A 24262-nucleotide genomic window follows, 5' to 3' on the forward strand; every position below is an offset into this window, starting at 1 on the left:
CGTCACTCTCTTCTCACGGTGGGGCAAGGGGCGGGGCATGAGGGCTCCAGCTCAGCGTGCAGGCTCTGGGACCGAGGGACTCGGAGGGCAGGAGATCAGGGCTGGGACAGGCAGCTCCCGGAAGCAGCAGCACGTCCCCCATCTCCCCCGCCCCATGCAGAGGTGCCGTCAGGCAGCTCCACGCACCGCCCCCGCAGCTCCTATTGGCTGCAGTTGCCAGCAATGGTTAACTGCAGAGCTGGCACTTGGGGCAGATGCAGTGCATGGTGCACCTACATGTGGGGACATGCCACTGCTTCCTGGAACTATAGCAGTCAGAGAGCCTGCCTTATCCCCTGTGCCGTTGGCTGCACTTTTAACTGCTTGGTCAGCAGTGCTGACCACAGCGGCCCTTTTTGACCAGGCATTTCGGTCAACCAACGGACATCTGGCAGCCCTAATCCTTGCTCTCTGGGTCATTGACACAGTAGGGCACCCTATCATCATCAGGCCCTAGGTTGAAGCGAAATCAAAACATCACCACTCTGCAAGGCAGCAGGCTAACAAGAGTCCAAAGATCACTGTCATACTGCAACAGATGAGGGATCAAATTATCGTTAGAGGGTAAGGTGATTAATGATGTAGGGTTAAGAAGCCATGACACCATGAAGGCAATGGGGAATAGATTGTGACATGGACTAACCAGGTAGCATCAGCCAGCGGTTGCAGCATGAAGGGATGGCACAATGTAACATCAAAACCAGGGCCATAACTAGGGTAGGGCAAGAACTGCTGGGGGCACAAAAATAGGGCAGTACAAGACCTGGACCAAAGTCCAGGGGTCTAGTTTGGAGAGGGACATTGCAGGAGTAGAGGTAGTGGTCCAGACCTGCTTCTGGTAGGTGGTCACTGCCTCCTGGCTCCTATGGCTAGTCCTCTTCCCCTTCTATATATGCTGGGCACCCTATATGGCCACAATCCTGTTTTCTCTACAATGGGACAGGGGAAAGGGTGGGGGGGAAGAGGCAGGAGGGAAGGAAGGGGGATGGGATAGGGCAGAGGGAAAAAGGATAGGGGAACATGTGGGAGTAGAGGATTGGGTAGGGGAAGTGAAGAAAGGAAAGGGGATGGGGTGAGGGGAGTGAGGAAGAGAAGGAAGGGAATGGTAGGAAGCAGGAGCCCTGAAGTGGCCCCTTGGCAGTAGGAGCTAGGGCTCCCCCATTAAGCCAGTTAAATTGCCAACAGCTACCTATCTGCAACACCAACCCTCCTACCCCCAATGGCTGCCCATCTGCTATACCAAATGCCCAGTCACTGGAGGTGTTTAAGAACAGGTTATACAAACAGCTGTTAGGGATGGTCCATTCTAGTTAGCTCGGCCTCAGTGGAAGGAGTTGGGCTAGATGACTTTTCTTGGCTCTTTACAGACTCAGGAAGACAACACTCAATTTCGAATATATCTCAACTGCCATAAGGGTGAGAAACTCAAATTTAAAAGCACTTAAAATTGAGATTGTGAATGCTATTCTATGGCAAAGGGTGAAGGCCCTAACAAATTACACAGCATTAAGACAAATGACATGGCTGGATTTAAACCACACAACTTTAAGACACTCTATAATTTGTCTCCCACTACATCCCCATACTCACTTCCTAAACCTTCATTTTCTCTCACTGAGATCACCATTCACATCTCTTTGCCTCTTACCTCCTATGCACCAATTCGGGTTGATTAAACTCAGGTAGGCTCTCTCTCTTTCTAGCAGTAATCATATTTTGAAATATCATAGCTGATTTTTTATCTCTCTATATCTATCAGTTTGATCAACTTACAAGCACACAGCATAGTTGTCGTCAGGATTCTTAACCCATTATCACATCCCCTCATCACTCCAGATCCATGCCTGTGCTTTTGTGCCAGATTCAGCTTTGACTCTTCTCCTATGATGTAACTTCCAAGCATATTACTGGTAAGAAAATTAAAAAAATACCTAATTCTCACATACATATTTTAAAAAACCTAGGTAGTATATTTGATGTAAATGGATAAGCTAAGGTAGAGAATTATTGAAAGACTGTATAAATGCTGCAAATACAAAATAAACTATTCTTTCCAGCTCTCACATTTTTCATTGGCCTTGTAAACCTGTATAATCCAGAGTTATGGATATGACAAGGTAATCTTTATGCAAATATAAGGATCTGTAGATTCAGGATTAAGGACTTTTTCCATTTTCCTCTTCCAATTATGCATTTGCACAGCAAAACCAACCTTTTACAAAAAGTCCTTAAGTCTATGAAGGAATACACTGAATATATGTTTATTTTTATCTCATGTAGTTAGTGAAATTCTTTTAATTAACTACATAATTATCCAGGCTCAGAACATTCCTGAGGATTATAAAAATTTAGAAGTTGACAGCATGGTTTCTCCTTCAGGCATTAACAGAAATACTGCATTTCAAAACATTATTTTAATCCACTTAATGTATGGCTAATAAATTATATGAACATTACCCATAAATCTTATACTTTGAACATATGTCCTCCCATTATATCAAAACAGGAAAACAGACTTCTCTAAATGAAAGGAGGAAAGTATTAAAAACTACTGATTTTATTCCTCACCTTCTCTCCTTGTGGTTAAAAATAGATGTTACATGAAAATCAGATCTGGGTGTGAAAACAGAGTTTAGATACATAAATATTTTTTCTACAGTAACTATGGTTCTTCAAGATGTGTTAGCCACATGGATTCCACTCTTGATGAACATGGGCATTGTGTGCGTGAGATTAAATTCTTGAGGTCGCATTTGTGCCCAAGTGCCCTTGTGCTGCACCCACACTAGAGAACATAAAGGGCAGAGCAACCCCAACCATCCCTCAGTTCTTTTGCCAATACAGAATCCCAGAGTAGACTGGGGGGTGAGAGGACTAACAAGCAGTTCCTTGTCTGCTTGGAAGTGGGTACTAGGAGTCCTACTTAAACAATGACTGTAGGACATGCCAACCAAAACAGGCACTGAATCTGGAAGAGACTGTTGTGATGGTGGCAGACTAGGTCATGCTGGAGTGTGTTCAGGTCAATTCACTTGTGTATTAGTATAGATCAAAGTAATGGTTAAATGTAATGGGGTGGGTGGTTTAAACTTCATGAAAACTAATGGGCTGTTATTTGCATTGGTTTTCACTTATCTATTCCTGTTATAATGTAATGGTAAATATTTACATAACAGCCATACTTGAGTCAGACCATTGGTCCATCTAGCCCAGTATCGTGTCTCCCTACAGTGGCCAGTGCCAGATGCTTCAGATGCACTGTGTATACATTGTGTATACCCCTGTAACTAAATAACCCATCAAAGAAAAAAAAACAAAACAAGCCTTCATTAGCATTGTACAAGTTAAGGACTTTAACAGAAAATGCTGATTTCAAAGGAAGTGGCCATTCTGTATGATGGTTGGAGGTCAGAAGACTAAGTGCATTCCTCACTCACTGTCAAAAAAAAAAGCCCACAGCTTGTCACTGTGCAGTAAATAAGGAATGGGCTCACTCACTGAACGAGGAGGAAACAAAATATCAAATAGTTCCTCCTTAAGAGAATATCATCGATCCTGCGCACTGAATGAGGCAGGGGTCCTGTCAAAAATAGTATGTTTTCAACTAATTAAAGATATCAATGTATGCACACCAGGGAGCCAAATTAAAGTTGCACAGGTAACCTTAATTCTGGCATTTCCTAACTTTTGAGCGCTTGACTTTTCAACCTTAATGTTTTAAGATGTTTTTGCATGTTAATTCATTATAGAATGAACGTATATTAAGTCTGCTGAGAATTGCTGAAGATAATCAGAAGATAAATACTTCAGATAGGGAACTTTCATTCATCATTTGTGGATCATGCTTTTATAAGTAGTCTTTCCCTTCTTATGGGGATTGTGGAGAGGCCTTAGTTTGGATCATGAATTAAAACAGACTCTTAAGAATAGTAATAGCACAATATTACACTGAAACACTTGCAATTCTGCTGAATTTTAGTTAAAAGAAACGTACTTATAAAATAGCCGCATAGGTCCAATAGTGTACAATACAGAGGATTCAGTTTATAATCATTACAAAAAATATTCAGTATAAATGGGTTATAATGAAGTATCTCAAGCCAAACAAAACTTCAACCAAGAAGTTCTACTTTAAATTTTTATTAGTCCTTTCAAATGTAACAAACACACAAAACATAACAAAAGAGTTTGGTATGCTATACCACAACCCTTCTGAAAAATTCTCTCTGCATATGGATATTATCTAAGTGAATAAAATGTGAATACAGAGAATACATCAACAATAAATTGCTAACCAACACAGAATCTAAGAGACACATTTTGAACAATACAAGTGATCTTCAAACCAAGTCAATTACATCTGTAACTTAAAATATTAAATGGGTGAAATTCAAAATGTCTGTTTAATTAACACTTAGAACTTTACTGCAAACCCTATTTCTGCTTTAACACTACATTAACTTGGTTCTGCAAATCTTTATGTACACAAAGTCAAAAGTTTTAGTGTGCAAGGAGTGTGGCAGGATCAGACCCTAGAAAGATACGCATTCAGAAACACTACTTCACAAAATCAAAGTTATACCAACTGCATTATGGTTTACAATAAGATCTATGATGAAATCTCAAGATAGTCAAAGAAAAAGACATAAGTATAATTAAAAATAGACAAGTTTGTTATCTGCTGTTGCTCTTAGTGATTACAAACTTTGGGTCTGATTTTACATCCATTAAGGTCAGATGGAAAACTTTGCTATTGGACTTCATTAGTAGCAGATGGTCTTATCTTGAAAGGACTACCTTTCAGTGAGGTACAAAACATGTCTAACTATACGCACATGAATATTTCTACTGAAGTCAATGGGACTACTGACATGTTCAAAGTTGGGCATGCACTTTGATACACTGCTAAACTGGGGCCCTAATGCGACTATTTAGCAGATTACAGTTAGTATTTGTTGTCAGGTAAGTGTATATAACTTGGGTTTTGCATCTCTCACGTCTAACTTATTTCACACACATCATGAACAGCAACTCACACTTAGTGGTCAGAATTTTTTTCCCTTACCAACTAGATTAAAGATTTTGTAATAACTAGGGATATGTGCACAGCCCTAATGATGCATTTTGTAGGCCCTTAATCTCAAGAGTGTTACTTCTTTATAATTTACTCTTAAAATGTAATTTGCTTCAACAGAAAGGTTCAGTGTCTTTTACTCTTATGGGGAAACTTAAGTAACTATCTTTACTTGTTTAGCTACCTAGTTACTCAGTCTTTTGATAAAATAAATAATTAAAAACCTATTGTACATTAAGTATCACATCTGTTTCCTAGACATTTAGCACCATTTTAAGGATATGAAAAATATGCACCAAATGTCTGATACCAACTTTTGCTAGTGAATCAGAAACCCAAAACCTCATTAAAAAATAAAACCTCATTAAAAATGCATCTCACTATCAATGAAGTCATGACAATAGAATATTGTCATAGGAAGGAAGTCTTCTGTTGAAAATGAAAACATCAAGGTAAGGCTAGAATGTTAGTTTTCCAAGTAGAGTATATTGGTCTGACAGTCTCACTCAGAATTAATATCTAGCATCAAAGATGACAGATTTAACTGTTTTGTTAAGTGGTGCTAGTACAGTGAAAGAATGCTAATCTGCCACATTACTTGACTTATTGCATTCTGATTAGATCTGTTCCCTAATTTGTGTGCATCCACCAAATACATTATGATCCATAGAAGAACTTCAATGAACTAATTTAATTAGCTGAAACAGTAAATTCAGCTATCTGCTAGATGACAGGCCATTAGTCAATCTTATTGGCTAACCCATTTGTTAAAAATGAACAGTAGGGAAAAAGTACTACCTTAAATGTAAACTATCATTTAAAATGATACAAGGGATTACCAAAGAATAAATTAGTTTTAAAAATGGTTCTGAAATTTATCTTTTGATTAAACACGGTAGGTAAATACATTATATATACAATTCTTTGCGAATGATTCTTTGCAGTAAAAAGAAAAAAAAAGTCAGGGGCCTAGACAGCTTGCTGAAAGTATACCTTTTCGCTCTTTAATTTTAAAATAGTTCCTGGCTTTTTGTGGTATACATGTAAGTAATGGTGAAAGAGGTGCATCAGCCATACCTGGAGGGAAGAGGGGGGGAAAAAAAAATAAAATAAAATCATAGCTTAACTCATCCACCATTTTATCTTTCACATATGATTTAGATTAAAGGTATAAATTCAGTATCCATGTTCAATCACCGTAATGCTGTAAGCAAATTAGACACAAACTCATGCTTTTGTGCAAATCTGGCCTCGTCTGCTAAGGTTATTTATAAAATAATTCTTGTAGTTCACTAAATTTCTATTGATATGTACACAAAATAAGATTAACCACTCAAATATCCCTTATGAAAGATATGCAAGCTAAACTGAAGACTACGTAGTAAAATAGTTCACCTATTAATATTGTAGCACTCACCTGCTGGTGCTAAGGATTTCAATGCTTCTAAAAGATGGGGACTGGAAAATTTGACTACACATCTGAATGGTTCTTTTTCAGTCAGAATGTCCATTTCAGGTTCACCTTTAAACATTGTTTCAAGCTGTGAATACAAAGCATTCGGGTGTCCTCAGCGAGGATATGCCTATATGTACATACTATTAAAAAACAAGGCAATATGAAAACTAAAAGCCCTGCTTTTTTGTCGGATGTGTCTTCTCTTCTCTCACCTGGGAAGAGACCTGTGAGCAATTTATGGCAACATGCCCTTCAATTTAACACAATACAAAAATGGGCAATGACTACTTAAAACTTGGCTGTCATAACTGTTGTGCTAAACCATAAGTCAAGCATTTCCTGGTGCTAAGTGGTGACTTCCTCAGGGCACTATCCCTGTTAACCAGATATCCAGTTGACCCTTTTAAAAATTGAAAATAGGCCAGTTAGTGTTCTGTTATTTATTTTTAAGTATTAAAGGAAACTACAGAAAGGTTAAAAACCATTAAATTCTTAATTTAAAAGTAGGGCTCTCAAGAGATTAAAAAAAATCAATCACGATTAAGCATACCATTAAACAATATTTTTGGATGTTTTCTACATTGTTGAATATATTGATTTCAATTACAACATAAAATACAAAGTTTACAGTCCCTCACTTTATATTTTTCTATTACGAATATTTGCACTGTAAAATACAAAATAGCATTTTTCAATTCACCTAATACAAGTACTGTAGTGTAATCTCTTTATCATGAAAGCTGAACTTACAAATGTAGAATTGTTTTTAAAAAATGCATTCAAAAATAAAACAAAAACAATGTAAAACTTTAGAGCCTACAAGTCCACTCAGTCCTACTTCTTGTTTAGCCAATTGCTCAGACAAACACGTTTGTTTATATTTGCATGAGATAATATTGCCCACTTCTTGTTTACAATTTCACCTGAAAGCGAGAACAGACATTGGCATGACACTGTTGGTAGCTAGTGTCACAACATAGTTACATGCCATATGCGCTAAAGATTCATACGTCCCTTCATGCTTTGAGCACCATTCCACGCTGATGATGGGATTTGCTCAATAACGATCCAAAGCAGTGTGGATCAAAGGATGTTCATTTTCATCATCTGAGTCAGATGCCACCAGCAGAAGGTGGATTTTCTTTTTTGGTGCTCTGGGTTCTGTAGTTTCCACATCGGAGTGTTACTTTTAAGACATGTGGAGCATGCTTTCCAGAACTCATCCCTCTTAGATTTTGGAAGGAACTTCAGATTTTTAAACCTTGGGTCAAGTGCTGTAGCTATCTCTAGAAATCTCACATTGGTACCTTCTTTGCATTTTGTCAAATCTGCACAACATGTGCTGTGTTATCATCTGTGACTGCTATAACATGAAGTATGTGTCAGAATGTGGCTAAAAACAGAGCAGAGACATATTATTCTCCCCCAGAGGCAAATTTAATTAATTCATTTTTTTTAAAATGAGCACTGTCAGCATAGAAGCATGTCCTCTGGAACGGTGGCCGAAGCATGAAGGGGCATATGAATGTTTAGCATATCCGGCATGTAAATACCTTCCGATGCCGGCTACAAAAGTGCCATGCAACACTAAGTAAGAAGTGGGCACCATTATCTCCCGTAAATGTAAACAAACTTGTTTGTCTGAGCGATTGGCTGAACAAGAAGTAGGACTGAGTGGATTTGTAGGCTCTAAAGTTTTACATTTTTTTGTTACATAACTTCACGCAAAAACAAAATCTACATTTGTAAGTTACACTTTCACGATAAAGAGACTGCACTACAGTACTTGTATGAGGTGAACTGAAAAATTCTATTTCTTTGATCATTTTTACAGTGCAAACATTTGCAATCAAAAATATAAAGTGAACACTGGGGAAGGGAGGATAGCTCAGTGGTTTGAGCATTGGCCTGCTAAACCCAGGGTTGTAAGTTCAGTCCTTGAGGGGGCCACTTAGGGATCTGGGGCAAAATCAGTACTTGGTCCTGCTAGTGAAGGCAGGAGGCTGGACTCTATGACCTTTCAAGGTCCCCTTCCAGTTCTATGAGATAGGTACATCTCACTGGTACACTTTGTATTCTGTGTTGTAATTAAAAATCAATATATTAGAAAAATACCCACGAATATTTAATACATTTCAATTGGTGTTCTATTGTTTAACAGTGCGATTAAAATCGTGATTAAGTTTGAGTTAATCGCGAGAGTTAACTGCAAATAACCAACACCCTATTTAAAAGAGATTTCAATTACCATACATGCCCTTAGACTGTCAGCTTTTGTTGTTTCATAATCAATTTCTTATTTAAAACAAATATTCTCCCTATTTGCTGAATGAAAAAGACTCATGCAAACAGAAAACGTAAAACAAATTAAATTCTCTAATCTCTTTCAGTTATAATCATCTCAAGAATTGCTTGGAACCGTAACAGGTAAACATTTTCAGACAGAAGCATGATTTAAGTTAAGAGTCCTTTTAACCCCTTTTGAGTTAAATACAGAAAATTAATATTCTCATTAACTAGGCTGTGGGAGAAGACATTCCAATCACAAGTTTTAGCTAAGAAAAATCTACCGCCTCCTGCGAGAGATTGCTAGATATGCTAGAGAATACATTAGGTAGGGACTGTAAGTATCAGAAGAATAAGTCTGAAAAGTATACTTTGAACAGCTTAATTTCCCAAAATTATTTATGCTATAGTCTCTAGTAAGGGATTCTCAAAACTTCATTTCACCACAACCTCCTAACAAAAGAGTTACCACACGACTCCAGGATGGGGGACTGAAGCCTGAGCCTGCCCAGACTCTGCTGCCCTGGGCAGGGGTGGGGGCAAAGCCAAAGCCTGAGCCTCACTGCTCCAAGCAGGGGGACCATGGCTCATGGGTTTCAGCCCCAAGTGGGGAGCCTGTAACCTGAGCCCCACCACCCAAGGCTGAAGCCCCTGTGCTTCGACTTTGGCCCCGGGCCCCAGCAAGTCTTAACGCCAGCTCTGGCAACTCCATTAAAACGGGCCCTGACCGACTTTAGGGTCCCAACCCACCGTTTGAGAACTGCTGCTCTAGAAAATCCAGTTCTGGTCCAAACTGGGACAGAACTCCCTATCCTCTGAGGCTTTCACTCTAATTCCTCACTTCGCATTTCCACTCCCAAAATTTTTCACCTTTTTCCTTCATCAGGCGTATTGGCTGCCTGTGTCTTCCCTTGCTCCTTTCCTTGCCTGGTATTTCCAGTCTGGATTCTTCTCTCAAGCATGGCTCGAGCCACTTCAAGCCAGTTCCTAACAAGAGCTATAGTTAATGTTTTAAAAGAGCAGCTGCACCAACATGCTGCTTTGATTGACTTCTGACTTCAAGTCTTTGGCATACATTTTTAAAGTTTGTTTACGGGGCCTATTATAATTATTTTATTTATGCCTTTCAACAACCTGTTTTTAGTGTAAATACATTTTTGGGAAAAATACCTTCTTAATGAAATCGAGGGTGCCCTGACGTGAAAACAATTCCCTACTTAAAAAAAAAACCAAAAACAACGCAGTTATGTCCACTGTATATAGTAAAACATTAAGGGTCATCTCTTGGAATCCCTAATGATATGTTCATAGTTTTGTTATGAAGAAGGCTGCGAGTTTGTCACAGAGGTCATGGATTCTGTGATCTCTGCAGCCATCGGTGTGGCTGGCCATGGGGCCACCTGAGTAGCTCAGGCAGACCCTGGGCCAGCTGCACCAGCTGCTGCTGGGGCAGTCTCAGGGCACTGCATCCCCCTCCCCCAGCACCAGAAGTTTGGGTGTGGTACGGGGGGTTAAGGGCAGGGGGTTGGGGCATAGGAGCAAGTGAGGGCCCTGGGTGGCGTTTAACTCAGGGAGCTCCCCAAAAGTGGTGATATGTCCCTCCGTCCCAGCTCTGCCCGCAGACTCTCCTGCCCCCCCTAATCCCCTCCCAAATTTAGTCCAGGGTATATAGTACAAGTCATGGATTGGTCATGGGGCTGTGAATTTTTGTTTACTGCCTGTGACCTGTCCATGACTTTTACTAAAAATACACGACTAAAACATACCTGTAGTTATGAACAGATATTTTTCAACATATTATTGAATGTTACCTGTACTCTGTATAATCTGGACTTCTATTTCACCAGTACTTAAAAATCTCATTTTATTTTAGTATAACATCCAAAATAGTTTGGTCCCAAGAGTATGATCAAATTAAAGTAACTATTACTCAATTAGTGTGGATCGTGCAAGACAGATATGATCCAGAATTTTAAATATAGCTTCTTTGGGCACTAGATCCCACGAATGGAGCAAGAGCTCTGCATTAGAAATCTATAATTGTAACTAGTTTATGAAAAATATCTAGTAACCTTTTCTGCAAAAAGTTGGAAGAAAAACTAGAGATTTTTTTTTTTTTTTTTTTTTTTACAATTGTGCTTTAACACATCTACCAATTAGTCGTTTTAACCAAATTAGAAGGATTAAATGAGTTTATCACCTTATATTGTGCAAATTCTATTTTTGGTTGGACACCCTCACCGAAGACCTCCTGATTCACACTCTGAATTCTCTCTTTTTCCCTTTTATTTTCTTGAATTATTCTCGGATCCACTGGAGGAGGGGAAAAACAAACACACTGTTAACTCTCATATGGCATTGTTTAGCTATTATGTACACATACCATTTCTTTGGGAATTATTTGTAGATGTGACACACCCAGAATAGAATACAAATTTTAGAGAATGCACAAAATGATTCATCACTTAAACCAACTCCAAACTAATAAAACAGCCAGACCAAAAAGTGGAAAAAGAAAAAAGTTTAGCATTGTGTACTTTGTGGGTGGGGGAAGTAAAGTCATACACTAACAATGTGCCTAACTCCGGGGTCGGCAACATTTCAGAACTGATGTGCCAAGTCTTCATTTATTCACTCTAATTTAAGGTTTTGCATGCCAGTAGTACATTTTAAGGTTTTTAAAAGGTCTCTTTTCATAAGTCTAGAATGGATAATTAAACTATTGTTGTATGTAAAGTAAATAAGGTTTTTAAAAATGTTTAAGAAGCTTCATTTAAAATTAAATTAAAATGCAGAGCTCCCCAGACCGGTGGCCATGATCTGGGCAGTGTGAGTGCCACTGAAAATCAGCTTGTGTGCCGCCTTTGGCACGTGTGGCATAGATTGCCTACCCCTGGCCTAACTCTAACCAAATGCTATAAGCAGCTTGATGCTCCTAAAATTAATCCATCCAAGCTTTTAGAAGTTTGACATTTAAAAAGTAATTCGTCTATTAAGATTCCTTTCTAGGAATTACCTAGATTTCATTAGCTGTTTTTCAAACAGCCAAAACAGTGCTAGGTAAGTCATAAGTAAGTGAAGATATTATTTCCTGACCTAAAAAACAAACTTAGGAAAAATAATTTATTTCTTGACAAAAAAGTTATAAATCTGACAAGTTCCCACTATGCAAAGGTAACAGCTTCAGAACTGCATGTTGGATTTCTTAGTTAAGGCAACCCTGCAGAAGCCTGCCAGAAATCAAACAAGCATGTTATCTCACAAAGGGAAGAAACTTTACAGCAGCTGTATAAAAAGTCTACCTTGAATGTTTTGTCCTCATGGATCCTACTTACCATGAACATGCATCTCATATGTGCAAGAACAAACTCTTTTGACCAGCAGCGTTCACTGGGGCTGTGCTTGTGCTCTACATGTTCTCCCACACAAGGACAATTAGGGCACTGTGGCCCCAAGCACTTGCTAATTTGTCTTCAGAATCAATCTATGTTGAGATTGAGTCAGCATGGAGGGTAGGTCAGAGAAGCCAGGTGGACAAAACATTTAAAAAAAAAACAGTTATTGTAAGATAGTGGAGTCTATCTGACCAGCCAAGCTAGTATAAGTATCAGAACCACAACATGAGCATCCAAATGATGTTCGGTGACTTAGTAAACAGAACTCAGCCAGCCTTGGAAAGAGTGGAGGTGTAGTCTGGCAAGCAGCAATCACTACAGTGTATGTACTATACTATGAATGTAATATAATAATTACTTGGCACTTTATAGCAAGAAACATTTAAAAGACCTGAGAACACAAATCTGAAAAGTAATGATAAGCCATATATTTAAAAAAAACAACAACAACCCCCCCCCCCCAAAAAAAAAAAAAAAAAACCAAACACACACCTTTTTCTGGAGCAACATTTCTTTCTTGTAGAGGTCTTGGGTGATATGTTTGGAAAGTCTAAAAACAAAATACAAAAAAAAAAAAAGTGTGGGAGGGAGGAGGAACAATAAGGTCTTTACAATCAGTTTATTTCCAGTTCTAGGAGCTCTCGCTATAAATAGCTTCCAGATTTCCTTAAAAAACCTTCTGAAACAGAGTGCTGTCCTTGCTTTTACCAATTATGGGAAGTTAAGAATCCGAAATCTTAGTTTTGGCAAGTGACGTTTTCCCTGACTATACTCAGAAAACATCTCTGTATTTGGAAGTGTTCTTTAGACAAGCAGAGTAAATACCTATTCTAATAGTTGCCAAGCCAGTACTTTATTAAGACCAATGAGGCAGTAATAATACAAACCCTTAAGATTAAATAATTTTATCCAATTCTATGTCTTAGTTTAATTGGTAATTCAGGAATGCCTCTAAAAAGCAGTAGGTGGGAAACTAGGTTTTAGATCACCATTTTATGTTACCTCACTGAAAGGCTGTCCACCTCAGTAGTTCAGTATTACTGTAACATGATGAATTCTTGGAAGAGGTTTCCCCCACCTGGTAGGAAGTCTAGAGCCAGGCCTGAAACAAACCCCTCCCCCCCCAAGACTTATCTTGGAATAAACTTGAAAAGTGACTCACCTGGCTATACCTCTTGAACACAATATCTTTAAGGGAGTCTATACAACGGCTTCGGAGCTCCATTTCATGGATGTCATGGTAACTAGAAGCGTGAACCAGTGCCTTTAAATAAAAATTGAAATCATCATCATTACTTCTTAAGTCACCCTTATATTTACAATAAAATGTAACACACTCCTGGCTAATGCAACATTTTTATTCAGCTATGAAGTTGTAGGTTCTGTTACCATCACCCAAGAGGATATGAAGTAAAGATACCTTGCAAGGTAACAGGTCCTCAACACAAGCACATCCGGTTCAGAGATTTAAAATTATCGTCTAGTAAAAGCACAAACTCACGTTATTAAATAAAATTTCTATAAAAAGAAAAATCTTAAAGGCAGTTATTCTACGTGGTTTGCATTTAAGGAGTTTTGGTATGGACTTTAAAGTGGTATATGAGGAGGCACCAATACTGAGAAGATATCTCTCAATAGACGTATGCACTTGTGCCTCTGAACACCCCTAGTGAACTCCATTTAGGGGTCTAATCTAAAGATTGTGTTATGTTTCCAGACCAAACAACTATGATACAGATTTTCTAGTGCGATGTTTCCTCATACTTTCAACAATCCTCTTTTGATAACTAGAAACAACATGATGGACATCTGTAACAGTCAAGTTTTCTCTATACCTGACAAAGCAGAGGTAGGTTGCTCCTAAGACTGGAAATGAAGACATAGGGAGTTTGCGAGTGATACACGACATAAGTAGCTTTGTACTGGTTTGGTTTTGCATACTGTGTTCCCCAAGCAATTCGAATCCATATTGCATTATCCTCATATTCTCTGAAGCTGATAGTCACCTGATTAGAAAAAAATCAAAAGCTACAATTTAGTTAGGCACTCGAATCAGGAGACACCAAAATTAAGGTTGTGTGGATTAACTGTTCCCCTGTGTTTATGCATTACATTTAGGTACTATACGTGAACATGCGATATGCCACTGCTGATGAAAGAGAAACATATCCCATCGACTTCCACAGCATTCTTTCACCAGATGGAATTTAGCCTATAGTATTTAGAAAATACTTTTACGTTAGAAGAAGTCTTTTTTTTTTAATAAATGCAAGCACCCTTATTGAAAGCAAAGGTAGATAGCAGCAATACTTTTGTAGTGACAGTAACCCAAGTGCTTCCATTCTAATGAGCCTATTTCACTACCCATTTTACAGGTGTGAGGTTACATTACAGTAGTAGCTTTTCAGCCTTAGGACTGAATATATTTCAAAGAGGTCAATGTCCACAGTCAATGCTTTGGGGTAGTTTCTCTGCCCTCTTCCATTTTCTTTTACCACTCGGGTTGCAGTTCAACTGGTTATTGGCTTTCAGCTTCACCCACCCATACCAGGTTACCCTGAGTGGCTGTGCGGGGAAAGGAAGCCACCCTTTGTTAGGTGCTCTTGTAGGTTCAGGCAGAGCCAGTCAAGCTCCTATACTGCTTCTAATGGGGGACGGAAGGAGGCAATTGGCCAGTCACAGTCATTTTTTTCTCCTTCCCTTGCAGTGCAGGCAAACAGCTAAGCAGTTGCATCAAGAAAGAAAACAGCTGCTGACAATGCTCCTGAGTCTGCAAAGGAAGCAGTGTCCCCCTCCAACAGTGACAAATGTTCCATATACTGATGAAAGGAACACATTAAACTGATAATCAGATCAAACAAAATGTTCATACGCATTCACTCTTGATAGCCATGAGTAGCTCCCTAGGTCACATGTTGGACACTACTTCATATAGTATGTGACCCAAGAACACTACCATCTACTAGACAATGTAAAATTTTGCCAAAATATAACAATATCAGGGCCAAAACTCCAAGACACAGAAAATATGCTCACTAGGGATAATACATTGAAGCATAAGCTACAGACCATGTGCAAGAGCAGTTTACTATTTCTGACTCCATTTTTACTACTGGTGCTAACTTCAGAATCGTGGATACACCCTCACACTTCCACCCTCTGTTTTCTGCTTATTGATAAAAAAAGTAATCTGAGTGGAATTTGAAGTAGCCATGTAATTTGTTTGGTGAGAGAGGTTTATTAGTTAACAGGAGTTGTTTTATTGATTGACAGATTAGAAGAGTATCAATTATATCCAGGCCACATGAACACTCTAGCTTTAAAGTCTCAGATGTATCTGTCCCAGACACTGCACTCTTCTGGCCTATATGAGCAACATTCAATTTTTCTATATAGCAATGCTTTTTGAAGCTATATTTATCTAGTTTGTGTATTTTCTGAAGTACAGGCTCAAACTTGTTTTCCATTATTTGCCAGTAGATGAGTGTTACTTAGTACACGTCTACCCCAATATAACATGGCCCTACATAACGCGGTAAAGCAGTGCTCCCAGGGGGTGGAGCTGTGCAGTCCGAAGGATCAAAGCAAGTTCGATATAATGTGGTTTCACCTATAAAGCGGTAAGATTTTTTGGCTCCCAAGGACAGCGTTATATCGGGATAGAGGTATGCTGAAAACATACAAAATTGGAAATACAACTGTATTTCTCTGGAGCCTAAAACAGGTAACGCTATATTTTAAGACAGAACTCTGCCACTTTTCACTTCCCTCAACCAGAAAAAAAAGCAAGTCTGAAGGTAAACACCACTACTGGGGCAGTACATATAGTTCTCCTTGGTATTTCACATACAATCCCCCACGACTCCAGCAATTTACAGATTTGCTTCAAGTTTTGGTTAGAAAGCAGGGACAAAATCAAGAATTATCTTCCTAAAGACAATATAATAACCACACTTTATATTGCAGAGTTTCAACTCATTTAGAATGGTTTTATTCTTACATTTTTCAGAGCTGACCGAAGACTTCTCTTAAATTTGTATTTGAAATCTGCCAAGTTAAAAGAGTCAGTTTCTTCACCTGTTATACAAGAAAAGATACCATTTATTGTAAACACAAAATTATGACTGTTAGACATAATTTGGTCTGTTACAGCAAAATGGTATTACAGTGATGTAGCATCAACCCAAGAATTTAAATAGGGCCTCATCCTCCCTGATTGAACTGACCTCGTTATCTCTAGCTTGCTTGCTAGCACACATATATATACCTGCCCCTGGATATTTCCATTACATGCATCTGAGGAAGTGGGTATTCACCCACGAAAGCTCATGCTCCAAAACGTCTGTTAGTCTATAAGGTGCCACAGGATTCTTTGCTGCTTAAATATTTATTGTAACCATTAAATATATAAAAATGTGTCAGTTTAATCTCTCCGGGGAGTTTCGGCACTTCTGTTTTTAGGACATGAGCACTGACATACCACACACGCACACGTCTCTTACCTTATACTGTCTCACCTTAACAGAGAGACTAATTTATTAACATAAATACATTTACTTAATATAATGAATTGGATTTTCCTAACAAGCAGTATTTTCATACACCTGAATAGTCCAAAATTGAGGGCGTAGGAGGAACCTGTACAAACCGAATAATGGCATTTATAAAACTGAGGAATGAAGACTTTCCTATGAGTGAGAATCCTGTAGAGGTGGTATCTCTAGATAAAGAGGTTTACCTACCCGCTGCTTTGGTCATTTGGTAAACAGTCCAAACTTTCTTGTTCCGATAGGTGTGGTTGTCTGTGGAGATAAAAGTTGTCCAATGATGCATGGACACAACTGTTTTGAGTAAACTACTGACATACATTATTTGTGATCACATCACTTTCAAACAACTGTCCTCATATTCAAAGAAAGTCCTAGTGATCAAGACTGTCCTAAGCTGCAGGTAGTTTCTAGTCTACGAGTAAAATAGGCATCTTTATACAGGAGACATTAAAATTTGTTGTATTTTGGTTAATTAATTAATGAAGAGGTAACCTCCTCCCAATTCCCTCTTTAAAAAGGATTACATGCAGGTTACCAAAACTCTTTCTTAACTTGAATTAAGTTGTTTAGGGCAATTAGAGAAAAAAAGACAGACAAGAGTTTGCCAACTTATAAGTACATAGTTATCAATGTATAGGAAACAGCCAGAGCAACATGCAACTAAAAATTAACAAGATAGCAATTTTGGAATCACTTATACTTCAGTTTTCCACATAAACAGAAGTTTTATTTATATATATAAAAAATTATGTTGAATTTAGAGAGCCACCTTGATTATTAGAAGCTGATGTGCCATACGCTGAATTAAACTAACACTCATATTACTCCTGGGGGAATTCTGCACCAAAAAATTAAAAATTTTGCAAAATTCTGCATATTGTGTCAAAACACCACAATATAATAACTCCAGTTTCAATTATTTTGGTAATTTATTTCAAAATACCTGTCAAAGATGTCAACAATACAGACAACAGCAAAAAGAGATACCCCCAGGAGTAGAGTGCTGGAGGGGGCTGTGTGGCCCCCAGAGCCCATTCCCCCAGACTCCCATCTCCCCAGAGCCCAGACACCCCAAACCCAGCTATGGGGTGGCCCCCCGGTCCCCAAGCCCAGCCACAGGACAGCCCCCAGCCTCCATCTCCAAGCCCAGCCACAGGGTAGCCTCTAGACACCAGCCCCCCCTCAACTTCACCAGAGGTTAGGCATGGAGCTGCCCCCGCCTTCCAGAGACCAGGCATGGGGCAGCCCCCAGCATCCAAGCTCCCCCCCGCAGGCGTGGGGCAGCCCCTAGCCCCCCCCTTGCCCAGCCACGGGGCACAGCCAAGCCCAGACACCAGCACCTTCATAGCCTTTACACCCCCTAACTTTTTCACTATCCCTCCAGGGGACATGTGGTGCAGCCCTGCTTTTCCTCACCCTTTGCCTAAGCTGGCTGGGTCTCCCAGGCCCTCTCCCGAAGGGGGATCAAAAAGCATGCAGCCTTAAGCCGTGCATTTAAGCACTACACTTGTTGCAAGCTACGCTTTGCAGAGTCCAGCATCCCCTAGTGGTGGCCATAAATTCTGTGGGGAAAACAGGGAATTCTGCAGTGGCACAGAATTCCCCCAGGAGTACCATATGTTCAAGACAATATTGTTTTTAGTGTGATCATACTAGAGAAAATTTTTATTCCTAAATTTGTAATAAAGTCTTGGATTTGATCTATAACCTCAGTGTTATACAGGATTAGTCATCTCTAGTCAGTTAACATATGGGCAAACATGTATGATTTGTTGATTCCCTAGAATTTTAATATAAAATGGACAAAATAGATTAATGACTGCCTTTTGGAGCAGACCTGCAACCCACAAGGGGAAAGGCAATTCTTGACTTAATTGCTAAGTGGAATATAGGAACTTGAACAAGAGGTGAATAGTGAACCACACAGTAAGAAAAACCAAAAAATGTCACCATGACTAAAAGTAAAAGGGGCAGTTAGAGGCAAAACGGCAAATTAAAAATTGGAGGTCAAATCCTACTGAGGAAAATAGAAAGGAGCAAAAACTCAAGTATAAATAGGCAGGCCAAAAAAGAATTTGAAGAGCAGTTAGCTAAACACACAAACTAACAGCAAAAATTTTTTTAAGTACATCAGAAGCAGGAATCCCACTAAACAACCAGGAGGGCAATTGGATGACTGAGTTGCTAAAGGAGCACTCAAAGAAAACATGGCATTGCAGAGAAGCTAAGGCCTTGGCTACACTGGCGCTTTACAGGGCTGCAACTTTCTCGCTCAGGGGTGTGAAAAACACCCTCCCCGAGCGCAGCAAGTTACAGCGCTGCAAAGCACCAGTGTAAACAGTGCCGCAGTGCTGCGAGCGCGGCTCCCAGCGCTGCGAGCTAATCCCCATGAGAAGGTGGAGTATGTACAGCGCTGGGAGAGCTCTCTCCCAGCGCTGGTGCCGCGACTACACTCGCACTTCAAAGCGCTGCTGCGGGACCGCTCCCGCGGCAGCGCTTCGAAGTTCTGAGTGTAGCCAAGCCCTCAATAATCCTTTGCACTGGCCTCCACTGCAGAGGAAGTGAGAGAGAGATTCCCATACCTGAGCCATTCTTTTTAGAGGACAAATCTGATTGACAGCTCAGTCTGAGACAGTCCGTAGAGGTTTGGGAACAAGTTGATAAATTAAATAGTATTAAGTCACCGGGACCAGATGGCATTCACCCAAGAGTTCTGAAAGAACTCTAACATGAATTTACAGAACTATTAACTGTAACTGATCAGTTAAATCAGCCTGTGTACCAGATGACTGGTGGATAGCTAATGTAACGCCAATTTTTAAAACAGGATCCAGAGGCGATCCTAGTAATTAGACGCCTAACTTCACTATCAGGAAAAGTGTTTGAAACTATAGTAAAGAACAGAATTATCAGACACACAGCTCAACATGATATGCTGGGGAAGTCTACACTGCTTTTGTAAAGGGGAATCATGTCACATCAATATATTACAATTCTTTAAGGGTGCCAACAAGCATACGGACAAAGTGATCCACTTGATATAGTAAGCTTGGACTTTGAGAAAGCTTTGACAAGGTCCCTCACCAAAGGCTCTTAAAACAGTCATGGGATAAAGAGGGAAGGTCCTCTCATGGATCAGTAACTGGTTAAAAGGCAAAAAGAAAGGGTAGGAATAAATGGTCAGTTTCCACAGTGGAGAGAGATAACAACATGATCCCACAGGGATCTGTACTAGGAACAGTGCTGTTCAACGTATTCATATGATCTGGAAAAAGGGGTAAAGCACAAGGTGGGAAATGTATGCAGACAATACAAAATTATGTAAGATAGTTAAGTCTGAAGCAGACTGTAAAGAATTACAAAGGGATCTTACAAAACTGGATGACTGGGCAACAAAATAGCAGATGAAATTAAATGTTGAGAAGTGCAAAGTAACGGACACTGGAAAACATAATCCCCCACCATGCAGTCTAAATGATGGGCTCTAACGTAGCTGTTACCACTCAAGAAGACAGACTTTGGAGTCATCGTGTACAGTTATCTGAAAACCAATAGCTCAATGTGCACAGCACTCAAAAAAAGCTAACAATGTTAGGAACTGTTAGGAAAGGGATAGAAAAATAGACCAAAAAAAATCATAATGTCACCATATAAATCCATGGTATACCCCACACCTTGAATACTGCATGCAGGTCTGGTCACCCCATCTCAAAAAAGATATTAGAATTGGAAAAAGTACAGAGAAGGGCAACAAAAATGATTAAGGGTATGGAATAACTTCCATACAAGGAAAGATAAAAAACAGAAACTGTTCAGCTCAGAAAAAGAGATGACTAAGGATATGATAGATATTATGACAGATGTTTGTAAAATCACAGAGTGGAGAAAGTGAACACAGATGTGTCATTTATCACTTCACATATCACAATAACCAGGTGTCACCCAATGAAATTAATAGGCAGCAGTTTTAAAACAAACATAAGGATGTACTTCACACAACGCATGGTCAACCTGTGGAACTCATTGCTTGGGGATGTTGGGAAGGCCAAAAATTGTAACTGGGTTCAAAAAAGCATTAGATAACTTTGTGAAGGACAGGTCCATCAGTGGCTATCAGCCGAGAATGTCTGGGATGCAACCCCATGATCTGGGTGTTCCCTAAACCTCTGCCTGCCAGAAGCTGGTACTGGACAACAGGGGATGAATCACCTACTAAGTTGCCTGTTCCGTTCATTTCCTCTGAAGCATCTGGCACAGGCCACTGTAAGAAGACAGGATCCTGGGCTAGATGGACCATTGGGCATACTGGGTCAGACCATTCTTAACATACCAATATCTCATAAGGGCAATTCTCTGAATTAGAAGTTATTTGATAATGTCAGACAAAATATAAAGAAAAAGGTATTTTTAACTTACAAATCATGTCTAGGATGGCTGCTTGCTTGATACTTGCAGAGTTTTCCTGCAAGACAATATTCAGAGTGTATGGTGAACCATAGAGCCAGAATTCTTTATAGCACTTCATTAAAATTGCAGCTTAAAGAAACACTGCCTGGAATTTTAGCCCCAGAATGCAGATACTGTTAAAATTACTTAGATTGCATTAATGGCCACAGAATGCTAGGCAGTTTCTCAACACAGGAAGACAAACTCCCTGTCACAAAGAGCATACAGTCAAAAAAAGCTTTTGCCAACCCAAAATTAGCAAGTTTTCTTAAACCAAAAAAAAAAAAAAAATCATAATATTTGAGAGGACTTATGCACTCCCTCTGCAGAGGCTGCAATTTAAACACTGCTATTCTGAACCAGTACACAAGACCCAGTAAGTGAAATTAACTAACTTTATTATAAACAGAAGAGAAAATGACTAGTGTTTCATTATGCAAAACAAGTAAAAGGTGAACTATCATTTTCTTCCCATTAATTTTATTTAGTTTTTAAAACTTCATGCTATCTGAATAATCTCAGATACTCTTAGGACAATAGAGTAAAGAAGCTTCTACAAAACACCCTCACTATTTTAAACCTGGCATTTGTTATCCCACTAAAAGTAGTTTAACAATACTATTTATGGCGTTTAGCAAGTCTTTTTGGCTTGCACCTGAAGCTTGCATATTAATACTATAGATAAGAGATCTGTGGAATCATGAGATTCCAATGCCTTTAAAACTGTGTAACAAACAGCAGAATTTAAGGGAATATATGATAACTGATTTCAGTTTAGCAGCCGTGTTAGTCTGTATCTGCAAAAAGAACAGGATTACTTGTGGTACCTTAGAGACAAACAAATTTATTTATGATAACTGAGACTCCATAGAGGCCAGCCCAGGGGTCTCCCCATGCAAATGCAATTGTAGGATCAGGCCCCAACTGTGAAACATTATCACAAGCAGTGTCATATGAGGAAATTTTGTTTTACATCAAGTAAAGTGAAAACAAATCTTGCAGAGGAAATTGTTCCATCTAATGTGCTTGTTTGTCCAAACAGAAACCACAAACCTCAGAAACAACACTACAGAATTCCAGAAGAATAAAAAACTACAGGCATTCTACTCCTTAAGAGAGAGACAGCATTTTAGGAGTAACATAGGTATGTCTTAGCCTTCTAGATTTCCAGATAGAATATGTTTAACATTCAGATTCACAAATACAGAACTTCAGAACAGCTCCATCCCTACTGAGTGGCTGGAATCTACCCAGTGACAACACATAAATCTTTGAGTAACTGTTAACAATAGCAGGCTCTAATCTATGATTCAGTTAAAGAGCAAGGAAGAATTGAGTCCAACCGTGCCTTCCTATGGGCCAGTTGTGCACCTACCGAAATTAGTTAGGCCAACTCAGTATTCATACACTATATTTCTCAGATTGGAAACTATTAACCTGTGCCTGGATTAAGGAAAATACAGTTAATTTGAGAATGAGAACATTTTCCTTCTTAAATGTGTGCCACACATTACAAAGACACCAATACATGCTTCTAGTATACCATCCTGCCATTATGCAAGTATAATGAAAATGTTTCAGACAGACCATTCACAATGGATGTTATCACCTCACAAAGCTCCACCACTTCTTGGGAAATTTTTTCCTTTATCTGATGCACGTTAATGGTTTGCAGCTGCGTCTTGGAGAGGAATTCCCACATCGTTAGCATTTCCATGATTTCATGGCGTGGGATTTTCAGCACAGTCCTTCTGATATACTCAGCAACTGTCTCATCCATTGTGAAGCCACTTTAAAAAGCAGTATTAAAGAGATATAAGCCAATGACGAGGGAAGGTGGGGTGTGGATTACTCCATCTGGTCTGTGCTGTATACTCCCTCTGAAGCTCTGGTACTGGGCACTGCTGGAGACAGATCATTGGTCTGACTGGCAGTTCTAATGTACACACTGCAAAGAATCAGCGTGTTTCCGAGGCTTAGGACACCTGCTCCTTTGAGGGAGTATCACATCACCAGTGCTTCCACATCCTGTGAAATGTCCCAAAATCTGGGAATTTTTGAGTAAAATGTTTTGAATGAAAAATTCCCAATTCGAAACATTTTACTCACAAATTTCCAGGTTTGGGGAAGTTTCCCTGAATACAGAAGCACCGTAAAAAACGTTGGGAATTTTTCAACAGATTTGGGAAACTCTTAGGTTGGGGAAAGCTGGTACTGCACATCAGCCGCACCTTAACCCTACCCTGACAGACAGAAAATGCCCCTGTTCTAGCCTCGGGGAGTCACCGCCCACGCTGCTCCGAGACTGGCCAAAGGACACGCCTGAGTCCCCGCAGCAAATTCCGCCAAGCCGCTGCTCTGCTTTCTGAGGGCACGAGACAGCCCAGGGCAGCTCCATGCGGGACACGGCGCAGGGCTCTGTTGCACGGGCCTGTGCAGAGCCCTCCTCGCCGTCCACAGCCTAAGATCCGTCCCCTGGGCTGGCTCTAGGGAAGCGGGTGTGTGTCAGCGGAGGGAGGGAGGGAGGCGCGCCTGCCTCGGAGCGGCGAAGGCCGAGGTCTGGGGGAGCCGGGCCTCCGGAGGCGCTCGCTCCACACGAGGAAACGCCACTCCCACGGCAGAGCCGTAGAGGGAAGGCCCCGTGAATACCCGCCGCTGGGGCCCCTTCCAGCTACGCGGGCGGGGAGGTGCTGCAGCCCAGGGAAGCCCCTCCCGCGGGAAATGGGGGTCAGTCACAGTCCCGGGCAGGGCACGGAAAAAGGGACCCCGTGACGCCCCAAGAGCATTTCCTCAGGGCCCGCGCACCACCCCGCTTACCTGTCAAGGGCACCGCGACGGCGCCGGCCGCTCGCCCACATCTCGACACAGCAGCGTTTTTCGGGCTCACCAAACTGCCCGCTCCTTCCCGCCAGCCACGCCCGCGCCTTCAACGCACCCAATCATCCAGCTTCCTGTATTTGAATGGCCCAATCACAAGCGCTCTTACCTCCCCCGTTGGGACATGCGCGTTGTGAGA

At 40.2% G+C, this 24262-nt stretch overlaps 1 protein-coding gene across 1 annotated transcript; it reads right to left on the reverse strand.

Moving 5' to 3' along the window:
• Positions 1-4159: 4159 nt before the first annotated feature.
• On the reverse strand, positions 4160-24219 carry CENPN (centromere protein N). The gene is made up of 11 exons (XM_050922887.1): positions 24064-24219; positions 22856-23036; positions 21217-21262; positions 16993-17052; positions 16251-16327; positions 14086-14256; positions 13413-13514; positions 12743-12800; positions 11056-11168; positions 6531-6654; positions 4160-6190 (listed from the first exon to the last, which is right to left on the reverse strand). The coding sequence occupies exons 1-11, from the start codon at positions 24102-24104 to the stop codon at positions 6075-6077; spliced, it is 1089 nt and encodes a 362-aa protein (XP_050778844.1). The 5' UTR covers positions 24105-24219; the 3' UTR covers positions 4160-6074.
• Positions 24220-24262: the final 43 nt, after the last annotated feature.

Source organism: Gopherus flavomarginatus, chromosome 14 (assembly GCF_025201925.1).
Source record: "Gopherus flavomarginatus isolate rGopFla2 chromosome 14, rGopFla2.mat.asm, whole genome shotgun sequence".
In the NCBI taxonomy this organism is placed as follows: Eukaryota; Metazoa; Chordata; order Testudines; family Testudinidae; genus Gopherus; species Gopherus flavomarginatus.